This window comes from Gymnoscopelus microlampas, assembly GCF_963454915.1.
Source record: "Gymnoscopelus microlampas genome assembly, chromosome: 18".
Lineage (NCBI taxonomy): Eukaryota > Metazoa > Chordata > Actinopteri > Myctophiformes > Myctophidae > Gymnoscopelus > Gymnoscopelus microlampas.
This window is the reverse complement of record NC_139955.1, coordinates 15,812,308-15,827,307: the sequence shown is the minus strand read 5'-3', so window position 1 is coordinate 15,827,307 and position 15,000 is coordinate 15,812,308. Positions and strand designations below refer to the sequence as shown.

General features: G+C 39.3%; 1 protein-coding gene across 6 annotated transcripts in view; it reads right to left on the bottom strand.

Annotated features, from left to right (window-relative positions):
• Positions 1 to 15,000, bottom strand: part of rapgef2b (Rap guanine nucleotide exchange factor 2b) — a 143,805-nt gene that overhangs the window by 53,937 nt on the left and 74,868 nt on the right. For all 6 annotated transcript variants that reach the window (XR_014599575.1, XR_014599576.1, XR_014599577.1 and 3 more), the window contains one exon: positions 14,989 to 15,000. This exon is cut by the window's right edge and continues 156 nt beyond it. Coding sequence is in view for 1 of the 6 variants with exons in the window: in XM_084041990.1 (XP_083898116.1) it covers positions 14,989 to 15,000 (12 nt within the window). In the remaining 5 variants the exon portion in view is untranslated. The remainder of the gene's footprint in view (positions 1 to 14,988) is intronic.

Below are 15,000 nucleotides of genomic sequence, written 5' to 3'. Positions count from 1 at the left end.
TGAAAAATCCCTGGCACAAAATGCATGGCACAAAATATTTTTGAGATGGGGGAGGTCTGCAGCCAAATACATATCATTTTGGGGGTCCTTGACATGAAAAGGTTTGAGAACAACTGGGCTAGTAGTATATGTGTTATTTTCACTATTAAAAAAAAATGAAATGAATATTTTAGAATTTGCTCTGAACATCCCAAAGAAATAGAGACCAAAGTGGTTGTTTTATTATTATTATTATTATTATTATTATGAATGTGGTCATGAGGGGAGAGGTAGAGAGGTAGAGAAGAGCAGGAGGAGAGAGAGAGAGAGAGAGGGAGGGAGGGATGCACACATACTACTATGACATCACCTCCTCCCCCGACAATGATGTAATGCATCAAAACAAAAAGCTCAGGTGCACGCCGTGGCCCCGCCCCCCCACTCATTAACCATGGCAACGATCATCCGGGGAGAGAGAGAGGGGCGTCATTACATCACCGTGGCAACCGGGTCATGCCTGCAGGGAATAGCGTAAGTGCTTACAATGCACGCACACGCGCACACACACATGCACGCAGAGAATAATAAATATGATGACGGCAGTCAGTCTTATTGTCTCTATAAGGTCTGTGTCAGTGTTATGGCTGATTTATAATACACTGACTGTAGAGGTTATATGATCAGAATATTACACCCAGTGTATAGTATCTATATGAACAGAATATTACCCTGACTAGAGTACCTATAATATGAACTGAATATTACCCTGACTAGAGTACCTATAATATGAACTGAATATTACCCTGACTAGAGTACCTATAATATGAACTGAATATTACCCTGACTAGAGTACCTACAGTATATTATGAACATAATATTACACTGACTAGAGTATCTATATTATGAACTGAATATTACCCTGACTAGAGTATCTATATTATGAACTGAATATTAGCCGGACTAGAGTATCTATATTATCCTGAATAGAATATGACACTGACTGTAGTTTATATGAATAAAATATTACAATGATTCTAAAGTGTATATGAACTGAATATAACACTGATTGTAGTTTATATGAATTGAATATTACAATGGTTCTAGAGTTTATATGAATTGAATATTACAATGGTGCTAGAGTTTATACGAATTGAATATTAGTTTATATGAACTGAATATTACAGTGACTGCAGTTTATATGAACTGAATATTACAATGGTTGTAGAGTTTATATGAGCCATGTATTACATTAGGAGGGTGGGGGGTATTAAGGGGTTATGGGGGGAATCAGGGGTTAACTCATCTGCAAACCCAACATGACTGCAACTGTTCTCAGCATTATGGGACAGGTCATGTGACAGTGTTTACTTGACGGTGCGTAACATTAGGACTATAAAAACCTCATTACTACTGCACAGCATGTCATGAGCATACATGTACGCATACATGTACACGCGCACGCGCGCACACACACACACACGCAAAAAGAACAATAACCTGAAATGTACCGACGAACTCCTGTTCTAAGAGATTCAATCACAGCAACAAACTGAATTTAAACTAATCTCTTTACAGTTTCACACTGATATTAACATTCATATTCATATTCAGACTACACAAAGGAGTCCAAAACACCATCCATCCTGTTTAGTTCATCCTGAGCTAATAACCGTTACTGATAAAGTACACTTCAGCAGAACTTCAGGAGCATTGCAATAGCAGCTAATGAAGCTGAAACAGACTTACAGCAGCATTGCAATAGCGTCTCCTGAAGCTGAAATGGCTTATGAGGGAAACAAATGAGTTTCATTTGACTGCATTTATAGTCATGAATATGCATGTGCATATGCACACGCATATAAGTGCAAACTGCTCATAATACAGATGGTAAACTATGAAACTGGACATTGTTAAGACATGGATATTATCATATTATTTTCCCACACTTCTCTAGACTTGCGAAACCTGCACAGGAGAGAGTTGGGTCGTAAGGCATTAAATAGTTAACATAACATTTAAGGACCAAACATTCATATTCAATATGTTTCTATAGTGTTACATTTTATCTCAAATTCCTTTATTACGAAGAAGAATAAGAAGCAACAGAGAGAGATTTGGGTGATTTATTTTTCTTCAGACTGTTGAAATGTTGATGTCTCAAAGGTGGACCTTGTAAGAATAAATCTGATTTCCCAATATGACAGATAATCTAATGTATCTATCATATTGGAAAGCCTGATGTATTCTGACAACTAAGATGAATTCGTAGTAAAAACAGCACATCGTTATCTGTCCAGAAACCCTGATTCCCACTTCTTGAAAGACCAGTGCCGTTTAGATCCATGCCGCCCGCTGTGGTGCTGGCAGGCTGGGAACTCAATACATGATACAGGCCTAGAGGAAGGGCTGTGTTCAACACCCTACCAGGAAGAGGATTTCCTACCTACAGTAAACAAATACATGCGGATCACCAGAACAATGCAGAAGGGCAAGGGGAAGGAAAGGTTTGGTCCGAAACAATATCTCAAGACCTCAGCCAAGACATAGAGCTGGCCTCAACACCACCGCCCTTTCCTTTGGATCAAGACTGCTGCGACTGTAGGGTTGAACCTGTGGCCTTTTAATTGCATGAGAATCATTCTTGAATGCACCCTTACGCAAGTGATGGAAGAAGTACTCACATGTTTTACTTAAGTAAAAGTATCGATACTGCAATGTAGATATACTCCGTTGCAAGTAGAAGTCCCGTATCAAAAATGTACTTGAGTAAAAAGTGCATAAAAAATATATTTTGAAAATAGCCAATCTACAAGCTCACTATGCGTCGCATCGCGACACATTGTGAGCATTGTAGATCTGCTATTTTCAAATGGCTGAAATTATATAGGGCTGAAGTGGTTAGTGTGTTTTGTAATAATAATCAAAATCTACAGTAAGTAACTAGCGACTAAAGTTTGCATGTAATTATAGTGGAGTAAAAGTACAACATTTTTCTCTGAGATGTAGTGGAGTAAAAGTATTGAAAATTGTAAATACTGAAGAAAGCAAAAATACCTCAAAATTGTACTTCAGTACAGTACTTGAGTACGACGTGTACTTAGTTACTTTACATCGCTGCCCTTATGGCACATTTGCACCGTATGGTACCCACTGAACTCTACTGAACGTTTTTTGGTTTTCCCCATCAAGCAAAAGTTGTGGATAGTACCTGGTACTTTGTTTGGTGTCACCTCCACCGAGGTTCCAAGTGAGCTTAGGTTACACCAAAAGGTGATGTGAGAACACTGCAGACTACTGAATGATCATAGAGAATCATCACTAGAATCAATGCGTCACTGTGATCACTGTGCGACACACACCTGCACGCCTTTTTGTTAAAATTTCCATTAGGTATGTCATAAAAAAGTTATGACACGTTGTGAGCTTGTAGACCTGCTATTTTAGAAACATTTGGAAAGTGTGAGTTCTCAGTTCTGGGTTAGCAGAACTCAGGGTTAGTAACACAAAATTAGGTTCTGAGAACTTGATGTGAAACCGAGCTGTATTAGCGTATGGAAACAAATGCAGAACCCATGAAGAACGTTTCACAGCACAGTTTGTTTAGTTCTTGTAGTCAAAAAGAGCCATTTGATAAAGTCAGTATCTGAAGTATCTATGATGATGATGAGAGAATAGTCTTTGATTCCAGGCCTCTGATTGGCCGATCTGCCAGATGACTGACCTTAGAACAATCCTAAAAAAGAAAAAAAATCAGGGAAATGGTCGGCCCGCCCCGCAAGCAATGTCAAAGACAAAGCAACACTTGACATCAGTTGGTGATAGATTTTAAATTTTTTGGCCACATCAGTAGAAGTTTTGATCACACTTTGTAGATGTGGCCAAAAATAGTTAAATATAATGCAACTGACGTCAAGTCTTGCTCTGTCTTTTTGAAGTTCATTGGAGTGCCACCTTTTCCGTATTTTCCGTGGATTGTTTTTTAAGATGATTGATTAAATGCTGTGAAAAATGATAAGACTTGTATGAGCATTTTATCAGACTCCCATCATAACAGAGAAAACTCCACCTAACTCTGTGTTTTATGTCTCACTGTAATGAACTGTATTAGACTGTATTAAACTATAGTAGACTGTGTTGATTGTATGGACTGTATTGGTATTCTAACTGTATTGGTACTCAAGTAAAATTTTGAAAAAGGCCTTTTACTTGTAACAGAGTAGTTTTATATTGTGATATCCTACTCTTACTTAAGTAAAAAAAAGAATCAGAGTACTTATTCCACCACTGTCAGTGAACCAGAGGTTCTCAAACTTTTTCATGTCAAGGACCCCCAAATTGACACTTATTAGCCCGCGGACCCCCATTTGAAAAGATATGCCAGCGAGATTTTTACGGCTCTAGCAGTGATTCTCAACCATTTTAATTTCAAGGACCCCCAGTTTGACATGCATTAGGAGACGAACCCCCATTTAATGGCATTTCTATCTCTGGGACCACAATTTATATTGTAAAATCAATGTTAATGTAACTCAGAGAGTGTACAAATGGAACCAAATGGACCTGTACAGGTCCATTTGGTTCCATTTGTACACTCTCTGAGTTACAGACCAATAAGAGTCCATTTGGTTCCTAACTATCTATCCTTTAGCTGCGGACCCCTTGGAACTCCCTCAAGGACCCCTGAGGGTCCCCGGACTCCACTTTGAGAACCACTGCTTTAAACAGGCATCATATCAGCAGTGCAACTGGTTGATCAGTGACTACATGTTTCCGGAGCAGGTTGTTAAGCAAACTGTGAAAGGTCAAAGGTCATTGAGTGGAAGTGTTTAACTGTGGGAGGTCAGAAGCGTGTCTTCGTGGGTAAGAGTACTGGGCTGTAAGTACTGAGTACTAGGCGGTAAGAGTACTGGGCTGTAAGTACTGAGTACTGGGCGGTAAGAGTACTGGGCTGTAAGTACCGAGTACTGGGCTGTAAGTAAGTACTGAGTACTGGGCTGTAAGTACTGAGTACTGGGCGGTAAGAGTACTGGGCTGTAAGTACTGAGTACTGGGCGGTAAGAGTACTGGGCCATGTGACATGTAGTGGAGAAGTCACCGGGTTGAGTCAGACTTTTTATTTATTTATACTTTTACATTTTAGCTGTATTTTCTCTGTGTCAATTTCCATTTTCCATTAAGTCTTGTTCAGATCTTAGACCAGCAACATAATCAACCAATAGTGAATACAGGGACCAGAGATGTACAGTAGTAGAGGACACATAATATTCCTATGAGCCTACAAAGATCATGGAAGGAGTCAAATGACCAAATCGGAAGAGGAGTAGAATTTATTTTTGTCCCCATTCTCCATCTGTCTGGTCTCTCACTCTCTATGTCTCTATGTCTCTCTCTACTTCCTGTGTAGCACATCAGGAATGTTACACCAGTAATCTTTAACCATCGAAGGTCAGGTGTAACTAGCATAGATAGCTAAAAGGTAAGCCAGTCGAATGAGAAAATGAAAGAGGGAGGTAGAGAGACAGAGAGACAGAGAGATACTCTTCATTTTAGATTGTATTGTGTAAAACTTAACAACCCATTCCTTTTAAGTGGTAGAAACATCTTCGCAGGGCAGATGAAGTGGATCTCTCTCTGGGTTAGCAATAATAAGTATCCTAACTATGTGTACCATAATAATTACTGTGTAAACATTATATAACTAGTGCTACCTCTGTAAAATCATAACATGAGTAGTTCATAAACTTTGACCACTCTACATGGAAAACAAGCCGTGTCTCCTCTCCTGCCATCTCCTCAATACTGTTACAAACTACTATTTAAGACCGGGACCGCATCTGTGTCATTTTTAGATTTGAGCTAAAAAGCATTATTTTACACTTTGGCTATTCAAAAATAGCAGATATACAAGCTCATAGCGGGGCATGAGTGCCACGCTATGAACTTGTAGATCTGCTATTTTTTTAAATCGTGAAAATGTGTGAAAACCTTTGAATTAATATTTTTTAAAGCGAACACTTGTAAAACATTTTGTTCCAGGGACCTCCAGAAGCAAAGATTTTAGTTACAAATGTTCGCTTTAAAAATATATATATTCAAAGATTTGCAGAAAATGTTCAAGATTATTCAAAAATAGCCAAAGAAATCTAAAAATGACACAGACGCGTTCCAGGTCTGAATGGGTCAACCTATAGCCCTAACAATTCAAAAAGACCAAATCGTTGAGCAGACTTTTGCGTTGTGAATCTCACCTGTAAGCACCGTCAGGTGAGCAAATCATTCTCGTTCTAAAGACAACAATCTGGCCGTTAGCTGAGGTCATTCCCAATCACAAGGATCACGTCTAGGCAAGCAAGCGTAGCTGAATTCTACTGGCTCAGTGCCGTTGCTATAAATGACACCTGTCAAAAGTCTGAATGTCAAAACTGACATGACAAATGTCTCTGTCAACCTATATGTTCCGATCCAGCTGCTTCTAATGAAACCAGTCTCTCCCAATAAGACGTGCTGGGTAATAATGTGTAGAAAATACACAGGTTTTCAGACACCACCCATCTGTCATGTCTGTCATGCTGGTATGTATTTACTTCACTTTTCTGCAGAAACAACCTTATTTTCTTTTCTTTTTCCACTCATTGATACTGCTTGTTAATTTACCAAGAACATCTGAATTCTACAGCAGATGGACAACTATGGCTCTTAATGTATGGTAGTAGAAACGTAATGTTCTTCACACACCTACAGTATAAAAAGACTGCGTAGGAGAGGACCTGAAGGCATATACAGTACAGAACAAACGAAGACACTCCCGCATGCCATCTATATACCGTCTATTCTTGCAACTAAAACATTAGAGAGAAAAGGTCCTCAGAATTTCAAATTTGCCTGAGGACCAAAATTATGTTATAATTAAATATTTAAAAAAAGAAATGTTTATTCTGGTAAACATTTTTCATTGCAAGGGAAGTATAATATTGTAGTAGATAAATACAAAACAGAAAACCTACATGTCATATTGTGTGTATGACTACAAATATTAAAATATATTCTGACATACTGTATATGATATAGTTTAGTTTGTAGTGAACAGATGTGACATTATAATTATTACTATTAGAAGTATATTTCATTAATATGGAGAGCTAAAAATCCTAATATCAAGTTTGGTTGAAAAACACTCAAGAAAACTTCGCCACGCACACTGTATGATAATAATGATGATGATATGAAATATTCATACAAACACTGATTCATTTAGCTAAACAAGGACTAGCACTTAATACAAACAATAAAATATGAGATGCAATAAGATGTCTTTCCAGAAGCAGATACTGTCTGTGTGTGATATTGTGTCATCTATAAATACTGCCATCAATGGCTCTTTATGATCCGCAAGCTCAACGCCGTTTCTGTTGCAGTATTATTGCATTTGTGTGAAACATTGTACCGTCTGTGGCAACACATTTCCTCTGGAAGGACAATAAAGATATCTCTCTCTCTGACTATAACGGGGGATATGTTTTGATATGTTTTATGGTGTGGTATCATGGTATTGTGTGATATTGTGTCGTATCATGATATTGTGTGATTTGGTATTTATGAAGCAGAGCATCAGCTCTAAATATAGGACCTTAGGTGAGACTGACAGACTGCTTTTATTCTCTCTCATATCACTCCTTCCTGTCTTCCTCGCCTCTTCTACCTCTTTCCACCCCCCCCCCCCCCCCACACACACACACACACACCCACCCCCACATCTGTCTTGTCTGGTTCAACACCTTAAGCTTTAATCTGTTTCAAACTCTCTCGCTCAAATAATCCTTCAATTTCTGGTTTGGAGCCTCATGTGTTTATTTGTAGTTATTGGCACGACTTTTTATCCTCTCATTTTCTCCCCAATAGACCGGTCGCTGCTTCACTGCCACGCATCTCTATGTTATGTTAGATATCCCGAGACTTTTCCATATAGACTTGGATGGGAAGTCGTGTTTTTTCCCCAACATTCAATTATGGATGATTTGTCAGAGCTCCGAAATCTCTTCCTAATCGTGTCCTACACCCCCTGCAGTATGCACCTGAAGAATGTGAATGCCATTAGCCCATTACTATTTCAACAAAACAAATACAGGCTGTTTATCAGCCCCAAGAAAGAGGTATCTACGGGCGTCTAATATCAATCAACTACGTGTTGTTAAGTACAAGTCAAAACATCGGTAATCAGTGGTCTAGGACAGTGGTTCTCAACCAGTGGTCCGGGGACCACCAGTGGGTTCCAGGTGGTCCCCAGCTAAATGATGGAGTTAGTAATCAAATGGACCCTTATAGATCTTTAACTCTTGAGAGCGTAAAATGAAACCAAATGGACCCGTATTTTACGCTCTCAAGAGTTAAATTATTGTTAAACATCTGCATTACTTAATTAAAGAATTGTTATTTTGATCAACGTTTGCCTGTTATCTCTCCTATGGTACCAACTTCATAACAGCATGGAATTGTGGACAAAATCTTATCCAACAATAACAAAATATACAAAGCTTTGGGTCTGAGAGTCTAAATCTTATCAAATGGTGGTTCCGTGGCTCAAATGCCGAAACAATAATGGACCTTGATATGAAAAGGGTTGAAAACCACTGGCCTAGGAGGACTATCCAACAATCTGGCATCGGTCGGGCTCTGGCCAGGAATCAGAGTTTTTTTCTTTTACATTTTAGCTGTATTTTCTCTGTGTCAATTTCCAACAGGACTTGTTCAGAACCTTGAACCCCCCAACCCCCACACATACAGAATATTTCTGAATGGTGAATATATTGCTTAGACGTGATAAAGCTGAGTGGAATACAGACGTCAGGCAGGCCTCAATCTAGCTGGGTTTTATTTGATCATTTGCATGCGCCAAACCCTGATAACAGACCTCTATGCAGAGTACCAGGCAAATATCTTTTATGGGTGCAGTTGTTTTGTTATCAGAGCCATTCGGAATGACATAATGACATAACTGTGAGTGCAAACATACACTGCGGACCTGATCAGTACATTTGTTGCTGTTGGTCGGAAACCTTGTACTGTATGTCCAAAAATGTTACTTCACAGCAAAATAACTATTTTTTTACCTGCATTCCAATACAGCCAATGTAGATAATAAGTCACGAGCTCTTGTTGATAGTTTTCATTGGTATTGTTGAGCATCACAAAATAACGCATCACAATGAATTGAGAGCTTGTAGATCGCTATTTTTGCTCAACACTTATCATACAACAAAGTACAAAACAATAGGGCAAAGTAAATATGGAGATACAAGCGTTCTGCCTGACTGCGATGATATCTAGTCAAACTACAGGCAATAGCCAGGGCTAACAACAAACACATACACACACAACCAAAATAATAATCTGGGTGTTATTTGCCATAAGCTCGAAGACAAATCAATACCGCTATCTGTGTCATCGACATCAGATATAGGATGAAGCTCAAACAGCTAAATTGTCCTCATTATCTCACTTTGGAGCCCCTGAGCGGTGCGGTAGCGATGGTTATCGCTGGCTTATCATCTCTGAGCTACATGAGGACAGCATCAAGTCGCAATCAAACATGATTGTTCTTCCACAGCCAGCTCGGAGATCAACATCGTGATAAGGTGTGAGGAAGTAAATGGGAACACGATGTTTATCGGCACAATACATTCGATTGATTGTTTTGGGAGTGTGGTGCAGACTTTCCTCTGAGCCGTGATCATTTGTTGACGCAGACAAGTAGAAGGTGTTTGTTAATTGGGGGAAATCTTTCGGCAACTACGGAACTACAGAGATACAGACTTGCTAGCACAGACAGACACAATATAGACCAGTGGTGGAAAAAGTACACAAATGTACTTGTAAAAGTACAAAAGCATTAGTATCAAAATTTACTTAAAGTACCAAAAGTAGAAAGTACTCATTACGCAGAATGTCCCATTTCACAAGTTTTCAAATTTATAAAATGAATAAAAATCACAGCTCGCAATGCGTCGCATTGCAAACTTGTAGATCGGTTATTTTCAAATGGCAAGTTAAAATATTGGAAATTGGGAATACTCAAGTAAAGTACAAACAACTCAACATTGTACTTAAGTACAGTACTTAAGTAAATGTACTTAGCTACTATCCACCACTACTATACACACATACAAACACACCCACACACTGTCTAACAGTGCTAAGAGATACAGTACCTGGGGTTTAGTGCATTCCTAGGAGCCAGGGTGAGAAGAGCCGTGGAAAAAAAGCAGAGGAGATGAGCGTTAGTAGGTTAGCTCGCTGTTGTACAAGCTAACCACAGGAGACAAGGCTAGAGCTCACTGATGTCAGCTGGCGTTTGGTCCATGTTTTCTCTCACGCAAAAAGCAAATCATCTACATAGCCCATTAGGAGAAGAAGACAACGGAACAGAGCTATCATTCAACTTGGTTATAGTAGTGCTGAAGTGTTCAAGTCCTTCAGAGACAGACATTATTCCTGTATGTTTACCATGTACTGAACACAGCATAGTCACAACAGGACACTCTCAATCTCAATTGGTATGAGTTAATAGGAGTTATAGGAGTTGGTATGAGTTAATAGGAAGGAGTTCTAGGAGTTGGTTTGAGTTAATATGAGTTACAGCAGTTGGTATGAGTTAATAGGAAGGAGATGTAGGGGTTGACAACATAACAACACAGAGATTTAAAAACTAAAAAAACTAAAAGCAAGAGGGAAGAAATAGGTTTTGAGGATAGGAGTTAAAAGGAGTTATAGCAGTTGGTATGAGTTAAAAGGAGTTATAGCAGTTGGTATGAGTTAAAAGGAGTTATAGCAGTTGGTATGAGTTAAAAGGAGTTATAGCAGTTGGTATGAGTTAAAAGGAGTTATAGCAGTTGGTATGAGTTAAAATGAGTTTGTCGGAGGACATAACAGAAGTGAAGAAGAGTGAGTGTGCTGAATAAACAGGTGCGAGGGAGGAAGATATGATGATGAAACACCACAGATCAGCTGCTTTGTCAGCTTACCATCTAGCTACATATAGCCTCCCTCTCTCTAGCTCCTTCTGCCATTCTCCTTCTCTCCTTCTTCTTCCCTCCCGCTCTCTTCCCATCCGTTCTTCATATTCTGTCCCCTGCCTGCCTGCCTGTCTCTCGCTCCCTCCATCTTCCCCTTTTCCTCCCACCTCTCCCTTTCTCACTGTATTTCTAAGTGATGCTCAATACAAATCCCATTTGAGACTGCTGGTTGCCATGGAATCCACTCAGTCCTTTCCCAGTGGAGGTGTGTGCGTACATGCGTGCGTGCGGGCAAGTGTGTGTGTGTGTGTGTGTTTGTGTGTGTTTATGTATGTTTGGATAGATACTGTATGTGTATGTTTGGATAGATACTGTATGTGTATGTTTGGATAGATACTGTAATAGATAGATAGATAGATAGATAGATAGATAGATAGATAGATAGATAGATAGATAGATAGAGAGGAAATTATTGTGACAGAAGATGTAAGACCATGAGAAAGTTCAACCCGCTGCCTTTTAAAAAGCATGAGTCTAAATATAGATCAGAAGAGCTGAGGAAATATGAAGTGTGTGTGTGTGTGTGTGTGTGTGTGTGTGTGTGTGTGTGTGTGTGTGTGTGTGTGTGTGTGTGTGTGTGTGTGTGCGCGCGCGCATTGTGAGTGGATGTCAACTGTAACATTTTCAGAGAGCAGAGGTTTTTTGGTTGTGTGATGGCGTTCCAACAGAAGCCCCCTGAGAATGACTAGAATGAGAAGAATGAACAGAGTGCATGCTGGGTAGTCAAAGCGTTACTGTGAGAGTTCCTCATAGGAGAGAGGAGAGGAGGAGAGGAGAGAAGAAGTTATCTCACAGTGAAAATCTTCCGTAACATTATTGACAGTAACAGAGTGACTGTGCGGTAGCAAGTCACCCCAAAAACATACCTTGACACCACATTGTTATTATGACAAACACTGCATTGATAAACCAAAAAAAACATAAACAAATTATAATAAGAAGAATGCAAATCAACACAGGAAGAAATAGGTTGTTAAGATGGCGTGGGTGGGTGTGAGGGCTTATAGATCAGATGGCTGTGTGGACCGTGTTAAAAAAGCAGCAACGTTAGCAACAGCAGCGGATCTGGAGTCAGATCACACAAACCAGCCCTGCAGGGGAAACCAGAAGCTGCCATGCATGACTCGACAAACACACACAACAGAAACTACAGTATGCAGCAACATCAACTGTATCTCTGCTGGTTACACAACACGTCCCATCCTGAAGCGGACTTCAGTATAAGCCGGTGTAATATGTTCAAGTTCAAGTTCAAGACCAACAATATACAGAGAATCTGAATCCTTGTGTGTTTAGCCCATTCAATCCGGGAACGCATCTCATTTTTAGATTTATTTGGCTATTCAAAAACCGCAGATCTACAAGCTCATAGCGCGGCACCGCGTGCCATGCAATGAGCTTGTAGATCGGATTTTATTTTTTTTTTAATCGTGAAAATTTGTGCAAATCTTTGAATATACTTTTTAAAGCCAACATTTATACAATATTTTGTTCCTGGGACCCCCCCAGAAGCAAAGATTTGATTTACAAATGTTCGCTTTAAATATATATATTCAAAGATTTGCACACATTTTCACGATTTTTCAAAAATCGTGAAATTTTTTCCGAGTGCCGCGCTATGAGCTTGTATATCTGCTATTTTTTAATAGCCAAAGAAATCTAAAATGACAGAGCTGCATTTCCGGATTGAATGGGTTAGGACCTCACATTGACAACCAGTGGTTTAGGAATATGCTGATATATGTGAACGTCCACTGATACAGCAGTGATCACTGGTATTGCCGACATTTCTGTTTCATAGCAAAGATTTGTAAGCAATAAAACAGTCACAGCACGATATCGGAACAAAATAAACAGGATATCAGAATAGCTGAAACTCATATAAGCATCATTCTCAAACCAAGAAACTGCTTTTGAATTCAAAACAAAAGACAGATTACAGCATGTCAAAAACACTTTTCATGGACATGGAAAAAAGAACCCGTGTTTCAATGGATGTAGTTATTTAGGCACAATCTCTTGTTAATACTTTTCATTGGTTCAATATTTATAGAACCCAAAGACAGTCTTAACCCCTTTCATTCACAAACAATTTTAAAATAGCAAACATAGCCGATCTACAAGCGTGTACATCGGGTATATATTAAAAATCACACCCTGTGTGAAGGAAGCGGTGCCTTTGATGAGCCCCGTATTGATGTTGTCATCAATATTTGTTTATGGGACAGACACACACCCGGACAGACACACGGACACCCGGACACACGGACACACAGACAAAGTCAGATATAGAGCGGTTGGCACCGCTAAAAACATAAAATGATTGAAATATGAAGATACTAGGTTTCTGCGCCGACAGCAATGGTATTGTGGTTCCAAGATGCAAAAGTACAGTAACACACGGGACAACACAGAGGGCCAAGCAGCAGCAGCAGCTGCCTGGTGGAAAACCAGTTCACCAGCAGTTCACCAAGCCTCTAACACACTAACCCACAACACTACATGGTGCACAGGGAACACATCCATCATGAAAAGCCCACATATTATCCCATTCAATCCGGGGAACGCATCTCTGTCATTTTAAGATTTCTTTGGCTATTCGAAAAATCGTGAAAATGTGTGCAATTCTTTGAATATATATATTTTTTTTTTAAAGTGAAATCTTTTAACTCAAATCTTTGCTTCTGGGGGGTCCCTGGAACAATAAAGTTTGAGATGGGGGTCCGCGACCAAATACATATCATTTTGGGGGTCCTTGACATGAAAGGAGTTTGAGAACCACTGATATTATAGCAACATACGTTTTTTCAAAAAACTGTTTTTTAGAAGGATTTAGAAGACATTTTGTAGAATGCCCAGAAGCAAAGATTTGAGTAAAAAAATGTTCTCTTTAAATTATAGCAGACCTACAAGCTCATATTATTTTTAAAGCGAATATTTTTAACGCAAATCTTTGCTTCTGGGGGGGTCCCTGGAACAAAATGTTTTACAAATGTTCACTTTAAAAAAAATGTATATTTAAAGATGTGCACACATTGTTACAATTTTTCAAAAAATAGCAGATATACAAGCTCATAGCACGGCACTTGGTGCCGCGCTATGAGCGTGGATATCTGCTATTTTTGAATAGCCCAAAGGAATCTAAAATGACACAGATGCTTGTGAAATATGCATTTTGGTCGCTGGAAATATATCCTCACAATATATTTAGCCCACTAAAAGAATATCCACATGACATTCTTTGGGCAGTTTCTTTTTGTATATGTGAATACATATGAAATACACAGTAGTGCGCTTGTTTTCAGTATGAGCCAAGCCAATAAACAACTCAACTATGAACCAAACCACAACTGACAACGTCTTAACAGAGGATCAGCCACAACAGCTGAAAACACCCAGAAGAAGAAGCAGACCACCATGTCCGATGCAAGAACATGGACAACCCTTTCAATTGCAGGCCATTCATTATACAGCAATTAACACGCATAACACACAAGTAAAACAGATGTAATAAACAGTTACAGCTCTATAATAACTGTCCATAACTTTACAACCGCCATTATTAAGTGCCACTCATTAATGTTGTTATTACTATTATTATTATTAGTATTATTAACCGTTTCATTAGTGGTAAAACTAGAAAGAAGTTTTTACTGGTAAATGACTCTGTAATTTCCAGTCATTATAGCAGGTGATTTATGCATGTAGTATATTAGCAGGTTATTGCAGTCATTCATGCGTAATGAATGGCCTTTCATTTCCAGGTTTACCCCGCAGCAACACAGCCACACAACTCAACGTGCTTCACCCAGCCGCTGATTCCCACAGCCAACGCACAGCCGGGCGCGCATACACACACACACACGCACGCACACACGCGCACGCGTAACAACCTCGCACAGCGCAGCGGGGCTGTTTCATAACAGTGTCAGAAACTCACCGTGTGGTAACC